Source organism: Pseudonaja textilis, unplaced genomic scaffold (assembly GCF_049901715.1).
Source record: "Pseudonaja textilis isolate UNSWEBS1 unplaced genomic scaffold, rPseTex1.2 PTEXSCF20, whole genome shotgun sequence".
NCBI lineage: Eukaryota > Metazoa > Chordata > Lepidosauria > Squamata > Elapidae > Pseudonaja > Pseudonaja textilis.
The window spans coordinates 2,916,402-2,937,634 of NW_028262864.1; the positions used below are offsets into that span (position 1 = coordinate 2,916,402).

General features: G+C 47.1%; 1 protein-coding gene and 1 long non-coding RNA gene across 2 annotated transcripts in view; both read right to left on the bottom strand.

Annotated features, from left to right (window-relative positions):
* Positions 1-18,596, bottom strand: part of LOC113450732 (ubiquitin-like protein NEDD8) — a 145,008-nt gene extending 126,412 nt beyond the window's left edge. Inside the window, exon 1 of the mRNA XM_026722016.2 lies at positions 18,463-18,596. Within this exon, the coding sequence (XP_026577801.1) occupies positions 18,463-18,480 (18 nt within the window). The 5' untranslated portion in view covers positions 18,481-18,596. The remainder of the gene's footprint in view (positions 1-18,462) is intronic.
* LOC148123744 (uncharacterized) overlaps positions 1-21,233 on the bottom strand; it is a 283,335-nt gene that overhangs the window by 192,556 nt on the left and 69,546 nt on the right. The window lies entirely within an intron of this gene.

Sequence of the window (21,233 nt, forward strand, 5' to 3'; positions counted from 1 at the left end):
ACAAGTTTTAAAGAAGTTGTTACAGGTCCAATTATTTGTGAAACTATCCAAATGTGAATTTCATCGCTCTCAGTTGGATTACTTAGGGTATAGACTATCTGCAGAAGGGTTGCAAATGGACTCCATGAAGGTACAAACGGTTTTAGATTGGAAAGCACCAACCACCCGAAAACAATTGCAGTGTTTTTTGGGTTTCGCCAACTTCTATCGGCAGTTCATTCCCTCCTTTGCTATGATAGCTCTCCCTTTAATGGATTTGTTAAAAACAAACAACAGAAAACAAAACCCAAACCAGGACAGGCGATATTATGGACAGAAGAATGTCAACAGGCGTTTGATGCCCTTAAACAAATGTTCGTCCAAGCACTAGGGCTAAAACATCCAAACCCAGACTTACATTTTGTAATTCAGGAGGATGCCAGTGATGTGGCAATAGGAGCTGTCTTATTATAAAAGAATGAGAAAGGTGTATTACAACCATGTGCTTTTTCACATAAGTTCAGTATAACTGAAAGAAATTGGGCGATTTGGGAGAAAGAAGCGTTTGCTGTAAGATGGGCACTATTGACATGGCGACAATTCCTGGAAGGGTCAAAAGAACAGTTCGAAGGTCTGGACTGACCACAAAAATTTGGAAGCTCTTCAAACCCCTTGTAAGTTATCCCCTAAACAAGTTAGGTGGGCACTCTATTTCTGGAGATTCGATTTTTTCTTAAAATATGTACCAGCTGGGAAGAAATCTCGACTCCCACAATATGATAGTAAAAGAGAAACCATGATACAACCTATCATACAGGGAGAAGATACGATACAATCGTTAAAATATGAAGTTATAGATGATTTACCAAAAGCGTTAGAAAAAGATCCCTGGTTACAGAAAAATAAAACACAGTGTGTTATAACAGATGGAATAGCTTGGAAAGGGATGAAATTATATATACCAAGTACATTACGTGAACTAGTACTCAAACGGTGCCATGACAGCAAACAAGCTGGCCATTATGGATATTTGAAAACGCTACATCTAATTAAGAGACAATTTTGGTGGTCTGGTATGTGAGCAGATATTGAACATTACGTTAGAAAATGTAAAGTACAAATGGGTGAAGGATAAGGATAAAAATAATGTATTGTCACAAAATAAAAAACATGTATATACAATGATACAATAACTGTTAATGGAAATGAGATTTTTGTATTTTTTGTTTTTAAAGAATAAAAATTAAAAAAAAGAAAAAAAGAAAATGTAAAGTGTGTGCTAGTAGTAAGTCACATCCTGGAAAACCTTTAGGACTATTGCAAAAAGTGTCTGATCCGGTTAAACCATGGCAAGATATTGCTATGGATTTTATTGTAGATTTGCCCCGTAGTCACGGATTCACAGTAATATGAACCGTGATAGACTTGTTCTCAAAACAGGTACATTTCATTCCATGTAAAGGCATACCCTGTGCAAACAAATTAGTTGAGTTGTATCTGGAACATATATATTGCTTACTTGGAGTACCAAGACGGATTATCTCAGAGGGGTACAATTTACAGCCAAATTCTGGAGAGGATTTGTGAAAACAATAGGTTCACAGCAAGGGTTAAGTACCACTTACCACCCTAGTACAAATCAGCCAATACAGCAATAGAGCGGTATCTGAGGTGTTATGTATCTTATCAACAAAACGATTGGTCTGAATTGTTACCATTTGCAGAGTTAGCTTATAATAACGCTATACATAGCAGCACAGGATATACCCCGTTCCAAATAGTGTATGGGACTGAAGTGTTACTGATTCCAGAATTGCCACATAATGAAGAAACACTAGTAACTCAGGAGCAATGGTCAGAAAAAATACAACGGTCTTGGAAATCGGTAAGGGAAGCATTATGTGATGCATTCATTGCATACAAAAAACAGTTTGATAAACGGAGAAGTGAACCCCAAACCATTTCGCACTGGAGATCTTATGTATCTTTCCATGAAATATATAAATATGGGTCTTCCTTGTAAGAAACTAGGTCCCAAATACACTGGACCTTTCCCAATTGTAAAAGTGATTAATCCTGTAACTGTACAATTGAAATTATCATCACGATATAGAAAAACACATCCTGTATTTCATTGCAGTTTATTGAAACGAGTATATAAAGATGTAGACCCATCCCAACTACCTCCTGGCCCAATAAAGGATGATGAATATGAGGTGGAAGAAATATTGGATACCAAAAAAGTGAGGGGGCAGTTACAATATTTAGTAAAATGGAAAGGGTATCCCATATCAGAAGCATTATGGGTTAAGCATACTGATGTACACACTCCTCGATTATGTCAAAAGTTTCATAGGAAAAATCCACATAAAAAAAGGAAACAACATCGGGCTAAGGTGATAAATGATATTAATCTCCTCTATTTCATTTCCAGGGAGACCAGTGGTAGAGGGGGCAGCCTGTCGCGAAACACCTCGTTCGACAGAATCTGAACCTTAAGGGGAGTGAGGGAGACAGAGCGGAGGAAGCAAACAACACTGCTGGATAACGTTCTAATGACTGATAATCTAAGTTGAGGAGGGGAACTCGAACGTATTTACATGTCCATGATCGGCTATGTAGAATTGGCAACGAACAACACCAGGGCAATAAATCCATGAAGAGGGGGAGTAGGGATGATGGTGTTTATCAGCATGTAACATTAAACAGGGTGAAGGATTAAGGAGGGTGACCGAGGGAACGGGAGGCATACAGGGTAGCTGGGAATCGCAGGTAGTTAGTATGCGATATAGGCTGTCACATTATAGGGTTAATAGGGTAATTGGAAAGTGTACGGCGGAGATAGACTGCGATTAGGTGGGTGGGGTAAAGGGTTAAATTACACTGAAAGAAGATTGATTTCAGTGCTAACCTTGTTCGGTTTATCTGTGCTTACCAGTTACTGTGCTAGGAACAATAAAAAAGAATTACAAACCGCTCAGTTTGTAACTTATTGCCTACGTTCTACAGAATCATGGCTAAGATATGCCTTCTTTTGCATCCCTCTGGCTGAGGCATCACAGACCATTTTCACTTTTGAATGGAGGGACATTGAAACTGGGGTCACATCCCAGTATACTTGAACCCAACTCCCACAGGGATTCAAAAATAGCCCAACCATTTTTGGACAGTGTTTGGCAGCTGATTTATATAAGCCTGAGTGGGTTAGAGAGCATTCCCTGTTGCAATATGTGGATGATTTGTTGCTGGGGGCAAGCACCAGAGAATGATGTGTGCAGGGGACTGTGGACTTGTTAAATTGGCTGAGGACTTGTGGCTACCGTGTGTCGGCTGAAAAGGTGCAGATTGCTCAAACAGAGGTGAAATATCTGGGTTATGGTGTTTCACAAGGGCAATGGACCTTATTGGCCCCCAGAAGGGAAGCAATCTGTAGGTTGAAACCACCTGAAAACAGACGGCAGCTGAGAGGCTTTTGGGGGATGGCTGGCTTTTGTAGAATTTGGGTCCCTAATTTTGGCCTCATGGCCAAACCTCTTTATGAGGCATCAAGGGGAAGTGACTGGGAGGTGTTTGAATGGGCACAGGAGTGCCAGAATGCTTTTGATGACATTAAGCAGGAACTCACAAGAGCTCCTGCCCTGGGACTGCCAAACCCATCCAAGCCCTTTACATTGTTTGTCCATGAGCGAAAGGGAATTGCCGCTGGGGTCCTAACTCAAAAATTAGGTTCCTGCCACAGACCAGTGGCTTACTTTAGCAAGCAGATTGACACAGTGGCCTTGGGCTGGCCAGCATGCTTGAGGGCTGTGGCAGGCACGGCACTCTTAGTGGAAGAAGCCCAGAAGCTGACTCTCGATCAAGAACTGATAGTAAAGGTCCCACATGGGGTCAAGGAGGTCATGGAAGTGAAAGGAGCATATTGGATGACTGGTGGCAGACAGGCTAAATACCAGACTATTTTGTTAGATGCACCGGCAATCACTTTAGAAGTTTGTAATACTTTAAACCCAGCCACCCTACTGCCACAGGTGGACTCAGAAGTGCAACATGATTGTGTGGAGGTCATAGATTCAGTTTATTCAAGCCAACCTGGTTTGTCAGACGAACCACTAGAAAATGCAGATTGCGAGTGGTTCACTGATGGCAGTAGTTTTGTCCAGAATGGTGTCCGCAAGGCCGGTTATTCAGTGGTCACACCCTGGGAGATTGTTGAATCAGGACCCCTTTCCCCAAGTACATCTGCACAACTGGCTGAAATCATGGCCCTAACAAGGGCCCTCCAGTTGGCAAAAGGGCAGAGGGTTAATGTTTACACAGACAGTAAATATGCATTTGGAGTTTTACATGCTCATGGGGCTATTTGGAAAGAAAGGGGTATGCTCACTGCCGGGGTGGGGGGGCAATCAAACATGGGCCCCAGATCATACAATTACTGGAAGCTGTACACTTCCCTCAAGAGGTTGCAGTCATGCATGTCAGGGGTCATTCCAATGAAGACACCTTGGTGGCAAAAGGAAATAGGGTGGCAGACAAGGCAGCAAAAGAGGCTGCTCAGCTGGCCCCTGCACAGGTCTGTCCCCTGATTCCCTATCAGTTGGAAACATCCCTGTCCAAACCACCCTATACTAAGGAGGAAGAAAAATGGGCTCAAGAACTGGGAGCCACTTGGTCCCAAGACGGGTGGTGGAAGTTAGGACAAAGGGTGGTGGTGCCCAAGGTTCCCCTAAGAGCTTTGCAGACCCAATTACACAAAGAGACACACTGAGGGACTAAAGCGCTCGCTGATTTTGCCACCCAATACATGCTGGCCAAAGGCACATATGCTGTCGCTAACCAAGTTGCTGCAGCCTGTCTCTGTTGTGCACAACACAACCCAAAGGCAGCACAGAAACCTCCTTTGGGAGTCCTACAGGGCTCATACCCAGATGATGTGTGGCAAATAGATTTCACCGAATTTCTCTGGAAACTGGGATTTAGATACCTCTTGGTTTTGGTGTGTACTTTTTCTGGGTGGGCTGCGGCTTTTCCATGCAGTACAAACAAGGGCAAGGAAATACCCTGCACATTACTGAGAAAAAAGAATTATAAGTTACTCTTTTATAATGGAATTTACACAGTTAGACTAGAAGATTCTCTTTTGCTCTTTCTGATGCTTTTCTGTTAGCTTTCTCTTTTTCTGCATAAAACCTCCACCCTATAACCTAAAATGTGTTCAGCTACAAGTACATGATACATTGTTATAATCTTCTTGGAAAACAGGAAGATCTGCCTGGGCTAGGCAACAAGTAAGATAGATAAGGGACGACTTCCGGGTTAAGCCCTTCTCGTCGACAGGGGACTGCGACTGTCCGCAGCTTCGGTCTGTGCTCTCTCATTGGAGAGCCCCAATCACTGTGATTAGGGGCTGAAGCTACCTCAGAGGGGCGGCAGAGTAAGGGGAAGCCGCCAGCCAGGTCGAGGGGAGCCGCATCCCCCCTCCCTGGGCTAAGCAATTTTTCCCCCTGAAGACGACCGAGCGGTGGTCTAAAATGGCCACCCTGAAGAGGACTTAGCTGGACTAAGATTTGTGCAGGAGAGAAGAAAGAGGAGGACAACATAAAAACCAGGCAACTTGGTGCAACAATTAATTAAAAGGTACCCCAGGACGGTATTTTAAGAATTTTTATGAAAGAATAAGAAAGCGGCGGGTTTTTAAAGGGAAAGGGAAAAAAGTGAAAATATCTTTGACAGCTGAGCAGGGCTTCGAACCAGGATTGGAAGAAGCTGGAACAAGATATCCAAACAAATTGAATTAAAATACATTGGTAACAAACAGGCACAATTTAAAGCTAGACTTAGGAGTTTTCAAAAAGGGGGAAATATTTAAATTGAAGATTTTATTGGTTTGGAATACCGAAGTTTGGAAAGCCCCGAACAAATAAAACGGGGGGGAAAAGGTGAGGACATTGTATAACGGAGAGTGCCATCTGGTGGACAAAAATTTAAGCTGAAAAAGGGAAAGTTCCTATTTCTGTATGAATTGGACCTGATACAACGAAAAAGAAATATTGAAACAATATAACTAGTACCCTAAAAGTGAAAATTGAATTAGAACAAAAGAAAAAATATGGATTGTTGGACTGATTGGTGATTTTGCTATAAACCCAGTTCGGGAACAGTTGTTAATCCAGAAAGTTTGAAGAAGAAAAAAGAAAAAGATTGGTGATTGGTGGATTTTAATGACTACAAGATATAAGAGTGTGTAACGATGATATCTCTGCGGGATCTAAAAATGGAACTTAAAAATTTGAAAGAACTACTACATGCAAGAGGTGAATCATTTGCCTCTGAGTTAAAAGCTATGGAAATGGCGATTGAAGAATATGAAGAAGAAACCTCAGAGAAGGAGGAGTTAGTTCAAGAAGCCATCTTAAATAGACAATCAACACAAAGAACACCACAAAGAAGAGGAAAAAGAAGGGGGGTTAAAAATGGGAGATTTAAAAAAGTAACTAAAATGGGGAATATTTATAAAAATCGGAAAGACAGAAAGAAACAGCAGAAAAGTAAAAGGGGGAAGGAAAACATATATAGAGAGAGGGATATAAATCAGAGGGAGAAAAGATTTGGAAAAATAAAAGGGAAGACAGGTAATGAGGAACAGGAACAGGAAAGAAAGAAATATGGAAATTGTAAAATAAAGGAAAAATTTTCTTTACCTAGAATACATCGGGACAATGGTTAATGAATTAAGAGGGGATTCCGCATCGATATGAGGGGTAATAATAATGTACTTTGCAATTACAAATTATAGAATATAGTTTATTGAGAGGAGGGGGGGCACTGATATCTATTTAGAAGATGAATGCATTTTCTTATTTTTATTGTTACAAGAAAGGTTAATGTTTATTATATATATTGAAACGATTGAAATGAATTATGAGGTTTAAAAATGAGATTGGGCATTGGTTCTTACCTGACACACCATTTCTCTTCGAGCTGCGAGGAGCATCCAGAAGTGGGTGGTGCTTCAGTCTCTGCAGTTATAGGCTGAGCTTAATTTTGAGGAACGCTCCTCCTTCCACCACGTGACTCCACCGTAGCGTTCCCCAGTTTTGCGAAGACGAGAGGAAACAAAAATTCGTGCTCTCATCCTAATAAACTAAAGGTTCATTGGCCGAAACAAGACCCCACCAGACGGTGAAAGATAAGGCTGGGGCTGGATGCTCCTCACAGCTTGAAGAGAAATGGCGTGTCAGGTAAGAACCAACGCGCATTCTCCTTAGAGCTGCTCGGAGCATCCAGAAGTGGGACATACCAAAGCTGGGCCTGTCCTACGGGAGGGGGCGCCGTCTGGTCTGTAGTCCCTTCGGGTTCTCTAATGACCTTCTGTAGAACCCTTCTAGCAAAGGAAGCCTCGGCTGAGGCATAGCTGTCAATCTTGTAATGCCTGATGAAGGGCGATGGGGAGGCCCACGTCGCTGCCCGGCAGATGTCGATTATTGGGGCCTGGGTAGCCCAGGCAGCTGAAGTTGCCGCACTCCTAGTGGAGTGAGCCGTGATACCCCTGGGCACCTGAACGGCCTGTGACTGGTATGCTTTGGCAATGGCCGCCCTTATCCAACGGCCTATGGTGGTTGGAGGGACCTTGAGCCCTTGTGATTTAGGTTGGAAGGATACAAACAAGGCCTGACTTACGAAAGGTCTCAGTGCGTTTAATGTAAACCCACAAGGCACGTCTGACGTCCAGAGTGTGCCATTGCCTCTCCCTTTCCTGAGTTGGCCTGGGGCAAAAATTAGGGAGGATAAGTTCCTGAGCCCTGTGGAAAACTGAATTGATTTGGGGCAAGAAGGAAGGGTCAAGCCGGAGGACCACTCGATCAGGATGGAATACACAAAGGTCTTTCCTAATGGACAGTGCAGCGATCTCTGATATCCTACAGGCTGATGTGATCGCTACGAGGAAGACTACCTTGTACGATAGAAACTGAAGAGAAACCTCCCTTAAGGGTTCGAAGGGTGGTTTTGTGAGTGAGGTAAGGACCCTGTTGAGGTCCCAGGTTGGGTACCGGTGGAGGGTCGGAGGGTGTAAATTTGTGGCCCCCTTCAGAAAGGCCCGAATACGGGGATGGTGAGAGAGGGAAACGGCTTCTTTACAGGAGATAACTGTAGGCAAGGCTGCTACCTGACGTCTTAATGTATTGGGAGACAGCCCCTTGCTGAGACCCTCCTGCAGAAAGTCAAGGACTTGGGCAATAGAAGGGGCAGCTGGGTCAATATGAAGCCTGACACACCATTTACAGAAAATGGACCAGGTGGCATCGTAGATTCTTATAGTTGAGGGCCGCCTGGCTGCTAGAATGGTGTCAATGACCCCGTTAGAGAGGTTCTCCCTCCTCAAACGTTCCCGCTCAACCTCCAGATGGCTAGTTGGAGCCATTGAGGGTCCGAGTGGAGAAGTGGACCTTGAGATAGGGAGATTCTGTCTGCTGGGATTCTCCAGGGAGGGACCACTGATAGGCTGCGGAGGTCCGCAAACCAGGGGCGTCGGGGCCAATAAGGTGCTACAAGGAGCAGTTCCGCCTTCTCGTGAAGTACCTTTTGAAGGACTATGGGCACCAGCGCCGGGGGAATGCATAAAGAAGTCCCGTGGGCCACGGGCACCGTAGGGCGTTGTGGTTCTCCGCCCCTGGGGATGGGAATCTTGAAAAAAACCTTGGAAGTTGGGCATTGAGGGGAGAGGCAAATAGGCCCACTACTGGTAGTCTGAAGATGGATGCCGCCTCCCTGAACAGTGATGGGTGGAGACGCCACTCCTACTGGTCTATGGTGGCCCTGCTCAACCAGTCTGCTTGGGTGTTTGATATACCCGAGATGTGATCTGCCCTGAGGGAAAGGAGGTGGGACTCCGCCCACCAACAGAGACGCTTGGCCTCCCTCATCAAGCGTAATGATTGAGTGCCCCCCTGTTTGTTGATGTGTGCTTTGGCCGTGATATTGTCTGTGAGGATGAGGATGTGATGGCCGCGTACCTGGGGAAGGAAGCTGCGGAGGGCCAGGTGGACGGCATGAAGCTCCAACCAGTTTATGTTGCACAGTTTTTCTGTCGCTGACCATCTGCCCTGTGCTGTAAGGGACTGAAGGTGAGCACCCCATCCGGACAGACTGGCGTCTGTGGTGACGGTGAGTCTTGGGGGCTCCTTGAGGAGGCAGCCCTTGTTGATGGACGGTTTGCTCCACCACAGGAGGGACGTGAGCACCCTTGGTGGAACCCTGACCTTGAGTTTTGAACTGCTTGATCCGGTTCTTTGGTATGGGAGCAGGAACCACTGGAGGCATCTGGAGTGTAAACGGGCCCAGGGAATAATGGAGAGACATGATATCATTTTACTCAGTAATTGAGATAGTTCTAGAAGGGAAACCCTCTTAAGGCGCCTGATGATTCTGACAGATTTTTGGATGCTGAGGATTCTCTCTGAAGATAGGAACACCTTCCCCTTCATAGTGTCGATTACCGTCCCCAGGTGGGTTATCCTGGTGGAAGGGGAGAATTGGCTTTTCTTCCAATTGATAAGAGACCCATGTTCCTGGAGAGTGGCTAGGGTAATCTGAGTATCCCTCACTGCTTGATCCCTAGAAGGGGATAGGATGACGATGTCATCCAGGTAACAGTGGAGGCGCACAGGGAGGGTTCTGAGGTGGGCAACTAGTGCAGCCAGGACCTTGGTAAAGGTTCTGGGGGCAGAGGCTAACCCAAATGGGAGAGCCACGTATTAAAAGTGGAGGTTATTGTAACAAAAACGCTAAAATTTGTAATGAGAGGGTCGGATTGGTATGTGAAGGTATGCCTCTGAGAGGTCAATAGATGACAACCAGTCCCCCTGTCTAACGCCCAGCAGGAAGGATTGCAACATGTGCATTTTGAACTTGCAATATACCAGATAGTGGTTAAACCGCTTTAAGTCCAGAATCGCTCTCCATCCCCCCGAGTGCTTAGGGACCACGAATAAGTGGGAATAGAATCCCTGCCCTCGTTGAGACTGAGGGACAGGCTGGATGGCTTTTATGTCAAGTAGGTGCTGAATGGCTGAGTCCATGAGGCTACGCTTAGTGCGGTTCTTGGAGAGAGGGCATGGCATAAAAAGTCGGAGGGAGGGGGCAGATTGAAATTCAAGGGCAAGGCCAAACCTGATGGTGTCCCTAACCCAGGTGTCAGAAGTGGAGACGTCCCACTGGTTGGCGAAGGCCTTAAGGCGCCTGCCAATGGGAATTAGATCACGTGGCCTATCTGAAGCGCCTGAAGGGCCTGCTACCAGAGCCCCGAAAGGGCCTTTTGAAGCTACCGCCCCTTCTGTTTCTGTCAGAGGAGTCGGTCCTGTCCTGTGGCTGGCCCGACCCAAAGGGGGCCTTTGGTACCTGGGAGAGAAGGAGGTCTGGAAGAAGGGACAAAAGGGAGCTCTCCGAAAGGGCTGCAGGGATCTGGGCTCTGACTTCCGGGTGAGGGATGGAAGACATTTTTTCTTATTCTGCCCTTCCACTAAAAGGGAATCCTAGGATGGTCCAAACAATTTATTTCCCACGAGGGGAGCGGAAGCCAATTTTACTTTATTCTTAAGGTCTGCCTGCCAATGCTTTAGCCAGAGCAGACGGCGGGCAGAGACATGGGAGGAGATAGCTCTGGTGGAAAATTTGACAGAGTGGAAGGTAGCGTCGGCTGAGAACTCAGCTGCAGCCGTAATCTTGGCTATGTCCTGATGAGCTCGGACATTGGAGATTGGGACATGCTGCTTAAGCTGGCGGAGCCAGTGAATGGATGACCTGGTAAAGAAGGAGGCGGCCGTGGCTGATCTGATTGCCCAAGCATCTGACTGGTGAGCTCGGCGCAAGGCCAGCTTGGCCCATTTCTCATCCGGCCTCAAGGCCTCTAAGGGGTCGCTGAGGGTGGAGGAAGAGGCCAGACCTACGATGGGCTCATCAACCTCCGGAGTGCCCAGTAAGTTGGAAAGTTCTGGATCCAGGTTGAAAAACTTTTTATCGTGGGCCGACGGGGCAGGGGGGGCCGCCGAAAAGGCCAACTGCTTGGACGCCAGGTCAAGGAAGATGGGAGGAGTTGGGATGACTTCAGCTTCCACTACTGGCTGTTTGAAAATGGAATCCTCTGGACCTTCCGAGACAAGAGGAGAGGGATCAGAGGGGTTCTGAGTCTTTAGCCCCGAGATATTTTTGGTCTTGAACAGAAGGGATTTGAATAATTGGGGCTTGAATAGCCCTACAAAGGCGGGTTGGTTGGGAGTGAGACCCTCATCCTCGGACATCTCCGCCTCTGATGGATCCACATTGGAAAGGGGTTCGTTATATTTTAAGGACCCCAAGTCAAACTCCTCCTCCTCCTCCCTACATAGATCTAAGTCCCCTTCCGCCTCCTCCTCCTCCTCCCTTACTGAAGGGGAAACATCCCCCTGAGGGGGTACCTGATCCTGGAGCGGTTCCGATCTGGGTGGGAGGGATCTTACGGAATGAGGTTCAGATTCGGGGGCCAGCGGATGTAGACCTGGCCTAACTATCTGCTGGAGTCCTTCCGCGATTCCTTGGTGGATAGCCAACTCCATCCAGGATCTCAGTTGCTCCGGAACCTCTTGTATGAGTGGTTCCTCCTGGCATAGGCCAGCGGCTGTGGGTGTGAAGGTAGCCTCTGGTGTTCGTCTGGCCAGTGTTCCAGGAGCCTGATGACCCTGAGAGGGTGAGCTGCGCCTGGATATGGAGGAACAGACTAAAGGAGGGGGGATTGAGTAGAGGTAGAGGGAGTGGAAGGTGGCAGTACCAGAGGCACTGAGCCTGCTTGCCTGGTGCGTCTATCGATTTCTTTTTCCAGCGCCTTGTGGCGTTGTAAGGCATCCCTCTGGGAGGCTTTGGAGGTATCCTTAGCCTGCCTGCGCAGATGGTGGGTTTTAGATTTGCCCTTCAAAGAAGGGCCTCTGGAAGGATTGCCTTCTGCCATTTCAAAGATAATTGAAGATAAGGATCAATATGAGGCGGTTGGCACGCCTAGAGGTTGACCTACAACAAGGCCGGGAGTCCTGAAAAAATTCTTTCACGCCCCCCCCTTTTTACTTCTTCTCTATTATTGTTAGAAATATTATTTCCTCTTTCTTTCTTTTTATTATGCAAAATAAAATATAAAGAAAAAAATGGGTCCAATCGATCAATGAACGCCAGAGGCCTTGGAGAGAAAGCTAGGCCTTTACCAACTGCCTTCCCAGGCGGGACTGGGCGGAAGTGGTGCTGTTATTGCTGCACCAGCTGAGACAGGCTGCGGGAAAGCCAACAAGAAGAGTTAGGGAATTAGTCTCCAAAGAGAAAGGCTGGAGCAAGAAATTAAATTTGGCCCGAGCAGGCCTGCGGGTCCTGCTGCTTGAGCTGGAATCACACTGCAGCGTTCGGATCAAGAGAAACAAAAAAACAAAATGGCGCCCAACCACGAGGTGGCACTTAAAATGGCGGCCGCCTGCAACGTGGAATACGGGGCCTCTCAGCAGCGGCAAGAAAAAACCTCCCCAGGGACAATCCAAGGTCCGCAACAGGACAGGAAAGGAAGAGGCAAACAACTACAGTAAGAGAAAAACGGTGTTCGGTGGGGGGGAGGGAACGGAGCGAATCGAAAATAATTAAATCAAATCACTAGAAGTGATCAGAAAAAAAGGAAAATGGCAGGGCTTAGGCAATTAAAGAAGAAATGGGGGGTAGCGTGGGGACACTGCTAGCCCTCCCCTTTGCCACCCACTGGGGTGAGAAAAAACGCTTCCCAGGGGAAAATGGCAGTCCGGGACCAAATGCGCAGGGCTAAGAGGAATAGGGAAAAAAATACAACCTGAGAGGAGTGAAAACAATGAGTCAAACTAAGGATTTCTTGAAACGGCCAAGGAGAACTTCGAATCACTGCCTAGTCTCGCACGAGGCTGAGCATAAACTGGGGTACGTGGTGGAAGGAGGAGCGTTTCTCAAAATTAAGCTCAGCCTACAACTGCAGAGACTGAAGCACCATCCATTTCTGGATGCTCCGAGCAGCTCTAAGGAGAATAATATCAGTGACCAAGCAAAATGGATTGTTTGTTTCTTTTTTATTCTTTATTTTTTTGATACCATAAATAAAATAAAATACCATAAATAAAATACATTGCGGAATCTGACTGAAAAGTACAATGAAAAGTAGCTTATTTTTCTAGGGATTATTACTATAACTAAGTAAAATAGATGTTTAATTGGGAATTACAGATGAGGGAATTAAGGCATACTTAAACCACTGAGGTGACACCCCAAACTAGTAAAAGGGGAGGGGAAATGTATGTTTTGTTTTAGACTTTATGAAAAGAATATGCTATGGAATTGCAAATTTGACAAGATAAAAAAGAATTAAAAGGGAATAAGTATGAAGATATGGAAACTATTAGTGATTTAAATGAGAAGAGTACTTTGGAAAAGGCAACGTTTAAAAGAAACGTTAAGAAATACATTTGAAATAAATTGAAATGAATTAAGATGTTTAGAATGAGAGTAATATTAATGAATAGCATTAACTTGCCTGTTCCTTTTCTTATATAAGTTGAGAGGTAAAATGAGAAAAGAGTACTTTGGAAAAGGCCACACTTAAAAGAAATGTTAATGTTTAAGAAATATATTTGAAATAAATTGAAATGAATTGAGAAGATGCTTAGAATGAAAGCAATATCACTTGACAGAATTAATGTGTTTGTTTCTTATGTAAAAGTTGAAATGGAGAAGTAGTAACAGAATTAAAAATGGACAAGACAGAATGTTGAATGTAAAAATGAATATATAATTACTGTCATATTTGCATGTAAAAGTGCTGACTCAGAGTTATGTTGTACACTGAAAAGAGCCTTTTTTATGTTTTTTTGGAAAAATTGAATAAAACTTGTTTAAAAAAAAAGATAAGGGACATCCTCCCAAGGTAAAGCCCAGCAGCAAAACTAAGATAAGACACTGAAACACAGAAAACAATGTCATGCTGACCCTCAAGCTTATAGTTTAGAACAGGCTTGTCCAACCTTTCACCTTCTCTGGGCCACATTAGAAGATGAAAATTTGGTTTGGGCCGCACATAAAATAAAATAACAGTAACAATACCTGATCATCCCAAAAAGCCATAGAAAACATAGTTAACATATTAAATTTATTTGGAAATGAAATTAGTGAGATGTTTTTATTATTTATTATTTATTTTTATCATGTTTTTTATCAGTTTTTTTATCACAGTTTATTTTCCGGGGAAATTTTGCGGGGGAGTGGGGAGAGAAAGCTCGCCCGCCTCACGCCTACCTCTCCTCCTGCAAATGGCCCGGCTGGATGAGGCAGGACTGGAAGACAGAAGCAGCAGCAGCAGCAGCCTTCCCCGCCACCGCTGCTGCTTCTGCCCCTGCCCCCGCCGCCGCTGCTTCTGCCCCCGCCGCCCCTGCCGCCGCTTCTGCCCCGGCCGCTTCTTCCCCGTCGCCACCGCCGCTTCTGCCCCGCCCCGCTGCTGCTTCTGCCCCCGCCGCTTCTTCCCCTGCCGCCGCTGCCGCTTCTGCCCCCACCGCCCCCACCGCTTCTTCTCCCGCCACCACTGCTGCTTCTGCCCCGCCACCGCTGCTGCTTCTGCCGCCACCACCCCCACCGCTTCTTCTCCCGCCACCACTGCTGCTTCTGCCCCCGCCACGCTGCTGCTTCTGCCCCGCCACCGCTGCTGCTTCTGCCCTCGCCGCCACCTTCTGCCCCTGCCGCCCGCTTCTGCCCCACCGCCCGCTTCTTCCCCCGCCCCCGCCGCGCTTCTGCCCCCGCCAGCTGGGGCAGCAGCGGCAGCGAGGGCAAGCAGCAGCGAGAAGCGGCGGCGAGCAGCTGCAGTGTGTGGCGGGGAGGAAGCGCGAAGCGGGGAGGAAGCGGCGGGGGCAGAAGCAGCAGCGGTGGCGGGGGCAGCAGCGGCGGCAAGGGCAGAAGCGGCGGCAAGGGCAGAAGCGGCGGCGGGGGCAGAAGCAGCAGTGGTGGCGAGGAGAAGCGGCGGGGGCAGAAGCGGCGGCAGAGGCGGGGGAAGAAGCGGCGGCGGGGCAGAAGCGGCAGTGGCGGGGGCAGAAGCGGTGGCAGTGCCAGCGGCAGCAACAGCAGGAGGTGGCGCTCTGACGCGCGCCTGCCTTTTCTCTTGCTGCTTGGCCTGGCACTTGCCTCACCCCGCCTCGCGCCTGCCTCTCTTCCTCCTCCTCGCTGGCTCTGGCACGAAGTTTGGGGTGGGCACTGGGCTGCATTACAAGGCGACCTGGGCCGCATGCGGCCCGTGGGCCGTGGGTTGGACAAGCCTAGTTTAGAATATAGAGAATAAGGGGTGTGTGCGGAGGGCTTCTTAGGCCTGGGGTGTTCTGTGCAGGGGTATAAAATGTATTGTTTGAATGTGGAAGCTTGCTCTTCTTGTACCCAATCCACTTTGGAAGGGACTTGAAGACCCGTTTGCAAACACTTATTTTCTTTAATAAAACTTTGAACTGTGAACCAAACTTGTTCCTGTGTTGTGAGTATTGAATAATTCAGTTCTTATATCTCACATTACTAAGAGACATTGTGCCAAGGTTTGGGGTGCCTTTGCATATCTCCTCAGATTCTGGCCCACACTTCACAGTACAGGTGACACAAACCGTTTCCCAGGCTCTTGGAATTAAGTGGAAACTTCATGCAGTTTTTTCCCCAAGTAGTAGTGGTTTTGTTGAAAAATTTAATGACTTGATTAAACAACAGATATCCAAACTCTGCACTGGCCGCAGACCATTCCCATAGCATTGTTACTGCTCAGAACTGCCCCACGAAAACCCAGTGGCCTTAGCCCTTTTGATAGAATAGGTGGGGAAGCTATGCATTTAGTGGGGGAGGAGACCCTCCATCAGTATGTGAGCCAGCTCGCTGGGGTTGTGAATACTCTTTCTCGTTACATGCAGGAAAACAAACCCTTGGGCCTGGACCATCCAGTGCATCCCTTTCAACCAGGAGATTGGGTCCTACTGAAATCATGGAGGCTCAACTCCCCGCTCCAGAAGTGAAAAGGCCCATTCCAAGTGTTGCTGACCACATACACTACCCTGAAGATGAGAGGCCTGTCCTCGTGGATCCATCATTCCCACATGAAGTGCCCAGACAGGAGGTGCCAGAGCAGTGGACTGTGACCCCCAAACCACAGGGTGACAGAGACTTGGGACTGAAGTTTCTTTTCAAACAAAAGGTCACCACCTAATCCACATTTCCACACCTTCCTCTTGACTTTTTCTCTGCTCGACCGCAGCTGCACATTACCAAACAGAGGCAACTCCACAAAGGGACCATGCAAAAGCAACTCTGTAGCACCCAAATTCCCACTTTGGCTAAGCAGCAACACAATGGGCTCAGACTGTGTTCCCTTTCCCTTTGGAAATGAGAGCTCCTGCTATTTCCTGGAGCCTGGAGTTCCCTTTATCATTGACAAGGCCCAGGGACATGAAGAACCTCTACTCCAGCCACTAACTGGCATGTTTCTGGCAGGGACTTTGGGGTTCTGGAATGATGAATACAATGCAACATAGTCTAGGTCAGATCACCCGGACTTTAGTCAAAGTGCAAGACCAGATAGATTCCTTGGCAGCAGTAGTCCTGCAAAATCGACAGGGCCTGGACCTGTTTTTAGGAGAAGAATGCTGTTTCTATATGAATAAATCAGGAGTGGTCAGAGAAGCTGCAAAGGACCTGCAAGACAGAGCATCCCAGATTGGACAGAGATTATTGGGGACAGACCAGTGGTTCTCATGGTTGCCAGGATCAGCCTGGGTCAAACAGCTCTTGTTTCCGTTCTGTGTAGTAGCAGGACTAGCCTCCATCCCCTGTGTCATACCTCTACTCAAACAACTGGTTATGAGGTCAATAAAGCAAATAAGGATTGAAAAAGAGTTGATCGTCTTCTCAAGGTCCTTGAGGGGGGAATGAAGGATCAGGTGATGGGACTGTATGTACAGAGGAGGCCCTGGGGAACAGCGGAAGGGTCATATGTGGAGATAGGACCCAGGTATGTATGGAATGGACATGAGAGTGAGGAATATGAATTCTGATAAAACATTTTCTCTTGTCTTAATTTCTGTGCCTTAAGCAGCCTTGCTCCTTCCTGTCCCTCTCTACAGAAAGGTGGGGGGTGCGTGTCATGGGCGGGGGTGCTGCCTCACACAAAGATTTAAAACTGCTTTTACTTTTCTCTGCAGAAAGAGGGGTTGCGGGGTGGTGTGGGGATGCTACCTTGAACTGCTCTGTAATTGGAAAGGGGTTGGAATCTCATTGATTTTGTATGCTGCCCATCTCTACCAAGAGACTTGCAATACCATAAATAACAGAACAATTATGGGATTAAAACATCAGAGATTAAAACATTAATATTCAAGGAGAGAAAAAGCCAAGGTGTACACAGTGAAAGTGTGATCTTGCACTAAACTACTTAGCTACCTCCAAAATAGGACATCACCCCTCTACCAGAGCCCCATGCCAGTTGGCAAATAAGTCAATATTAGTGATACATTTTTAAGCGTTCAGTTGACTGAGTCATGTTTAATGAATAAGAGATAATTATTACTATTATTTTGTTATTGTTGCTGTTGTCTATTATTCCCCACTTTGTACTGTATGGGATGGTTTCTTGCAACCTTTCCCAAGGCACAAAATCCCAACCACTTTGGGCAATGAACTGATTGCAGGCAGTCCTCGAGTTACAACCATTCATTTAGTGACTGTTCAAAGTTACACCGGCACTGTAAAAACTGACTTACGACCATTGCAGCACGCCTACACTGATGTGATCAAAATTTAGACACTGGGCAACCAACTCATATTTATGATGGTCGCCGTGTCCTGCGAAATCAATGGGGAAGCTGGATTCACTTAATGACCACGCTCCTAACATAACAGCTGCAGTGATTCGCTTAACCACCATGGCAAGAAAAGGTGGCAAAAATGGGGGCAAACCTCGCTGCACAGACTCGCTTAGCCACCAGTTCCATTGAGGTCATAAGTCGAGGACTACCTGTACTAATGTAAATCACCCATTCATTATGTTGGATCATCATGGGGAGCCTCAAATTTAGTGGAGCTTTATTGAGAAATATCCAAGAAATGATATAAATATCCTCGGGCTTCGGTAGGACTACACCACTGGGTTTGCGGTGCCTTTTTGTGGGGTTTCTGGTGATTGCATCCCGACACAACCTACGTTTTTTGTACGAGGGCTCCAGCAATCAGCTTAGCCCTAAGGAAAGCCGCACGTCAGGGCATGGAGCGCTGCCGGCTGAGAGAGAGAGAAAAAAAAAAAGGCAGCTCTACCGGTTGGGCTTCTGCCTGCCGAAGCCTCAGAGCCGTCCATAATGCACCGCGGCCGGCGCTCCCAAGGATGCCGTCCCTGCCTCAGCGCACTTGGAAGGGCCCGTTCGCGGCTCCCGCCGCCGGAGCTTCCCGCCTCACCTTCACTTTGATCAGCATCGTGGCCGCTTCGATAGCTCCCTCGCCCGCCCGCCCCGGTGCCTCAGCGCCGCCCAACCTCCGACCTCGGAAGCGGAACTGGCTTAGCCGAGAAGCGCCTCTCCGTCCGGATTGGTTCTGGCTGCTTGTGACGTCACTTCCGTCTCGTTTTTTTTCCCCCAGTCATGAGTCCAACATGTTTAGATATCTTTCCGCCGCTTGTCGCGCTGCATTTATGGGAGACGCTTTTTTTTTCTCTCACTAGGGTCGCCATGATTTAAATGGAGCGGAGGACTCCGTTTCCCAGCACGCCCCGCGATTCTATCACGGCTCTTCTTTTTGATAGGCGGCTTAAAAGAAAGAGTGCTGTTATCGTGAAGGAACTATAATTTTATTTCTAATACGAATTATTAGAAATTAGAGTTAATAATTCTAGCATTATTTAAAGCTTTGTTCTACCGCCACTGAGTCATAAAGATAGTACCTGGCGGGCATTGTTTAAGAAAAATGGCTGCTCGGAGACAAATTTGTGACTGTAGAAAGTTACCACCCACCCCTCTCCTAGAATGAAATATTCTAGGAAATATTAAAAAGGCAGAATATTTCCCTGGATTTTGAAAAGGAGAAACATGTTTTAAAGAGAAAGCTCCCTGCCCCCTCCCCCTTCAGCTCCAGGGTGATGGGATTAAGACATGGCCCTGAGGAAATGATAGGATTACCCATCTCACCACATGGCACCTGGGAAGATTGCATCAGCCAGCACTTGGGTGGACTGAAGTTTATTTTCAAATGAAAGGCCACCACCTAATCCACATTTCCACACCTCCCTCTTGACTTTGCTGACTTGGCCCATTTCGACCAATGCTAGTGTTGGAAGAATTATCCTTCTAGGTTCAGTTCCAAGTGGGGGAAAAGACACTGGAAACATGGTGGCTATTTGGAAAGATGGTTTAATGGTGGTCAGAACCAGGGGTGGGTTTCTACCAGTTCTGTCCACCTCTGTAGAACCGGAAGCTCTGAAGAGCAGCAGACATAGAACCAGTGGTGAACCAGTTCTATGTCTACTGATCTTTTTACCCACTCACCCGGGCTCTTACCTGATCTTTATTTCCTGATTTTTCAACTTCAGCTGCCGAACGAGGCACAGCTTCAGTTAGAAAAGCAAGAAAAGAGGGCTGTTTCAAAGGCTGCTTCTCTGCAGGAAGCTGCTGCTACTGCTGCTGCTGATTTACAGGTGTGTGGCTCGCAGCCTGCAGGGAAGCTAGTAAATCCCGAACCGGTAGTTAACCCTGTCATATCCCACCCCTGTTCAGAACCACATGACTTGAAGCTCCAAAGAAGAATGATCACATGCTCCAAGATAAAGGAAAATAGAAGGAAGGCTAAGATGCTGAGAAACCCTTATATGTTGGGCCCCACCTTAGTGTTTCCTGTTCCTGTGCAAGAAATGTATCCCATTGGCTGTCAGACTCCAGGGGTGGGGTCTTAACTAGCTTTGTAGGCTTTGTCTGGACCACATGGCTTCACCTGAGTGTTGGCTAATACAATCTTCCCAGGCCTGGTGGTGAGATGGATAGAGGCCTTTATTATGTAGAGTACTCTGGCCTAGGCCTTAATGGCCCATTAGCAAAGGGGGGCGGGGTGAGTTTCTGCCTCTGAGGTGAGGTTCTGCTTCTGAGTTTCTACTCTTTTTAGGGGAAATATTCTGCCTTTTTAATATTTCCCAGTATATTTCATTTTTCTAGGAGAGGGTGGGTGCTAACTTCCTACAGGAGGACTGCAATACACAGCTATAGGTGAGGTGAGTTTGGCCCTCATGTTGCCGATTACACTGACCGTGACTTGTCTTATTGGACATTTTTTTCTTCTGGAACCTTCCTGTCCCCAAGGAAGGTGGCATTGCCCCTGTGAACACAGACTGTGACAGTGACAGGTGTGCAACCCCTCTGGACACTTATGTTTGAAACACCTTGGGAGTGGGTCTTCTGGAGTCTGTTGGGAGTCTTGGGAGTCTAGGGACTGTGGGCGTTATACTTGGCAACTAAAACTTGCCTCTGTGGGCTGCCAGGACTGAGACTCCTCCTACCCAGACCATGCCTAATAACTCCCAGCTTCCTGATGAGTTGATTTTGTGATTGCAACTGCATCACTGAATTTTGTTGTTGTTCCCATTGCTGTGACTGTTCTCCTGTGTGTGTGGACTATCACACTGAGAGTGAGGATTTGGACTGAACTCCTTGAACCTGAACAACAGGAGGAAGAAGTTGAGGTTCCTGATTTTCATGCTGAAGAGAGCATCTCCCCCTCAGACCTAGACCCATCAGACTACCCTGACATATTTTCAAACTGGCAGGCATGAGTCCTCTATGGCTTTGTTTGGTGTTTGTTTATGCCCTGTTGGTGGATAGGGTCCTGAACAACAGCTCAGACTATTGCGAACATGGCTAGTTGCCTACTCCTACCCAAGAGGGGGGCCTTGGAGTTGTTAGGGATCCCTGAGGGAGGAGGAAGGATCAAGGTCCATGGTTTGGGGTCCTCTGCAACACCAAAGAGAGACCTGAGCCAGTCTGCTCTCCCCGTCGCCACTGTCACAACAGCTTGGTAAAGTGGAGAGTTAGCCACCTTCCCAACATTGGCCCCGTGACTGTTGGCATACGCCTTCTGGGGCCACCTCCCTTATGCGTCAAAAGGAGTCAGGACACTCTGGTGGGGGAAAGGATGGGAGACCACTGGCAAGAGTGCCAAATGGAATTGACCATAAGCCCTCCTCAGAA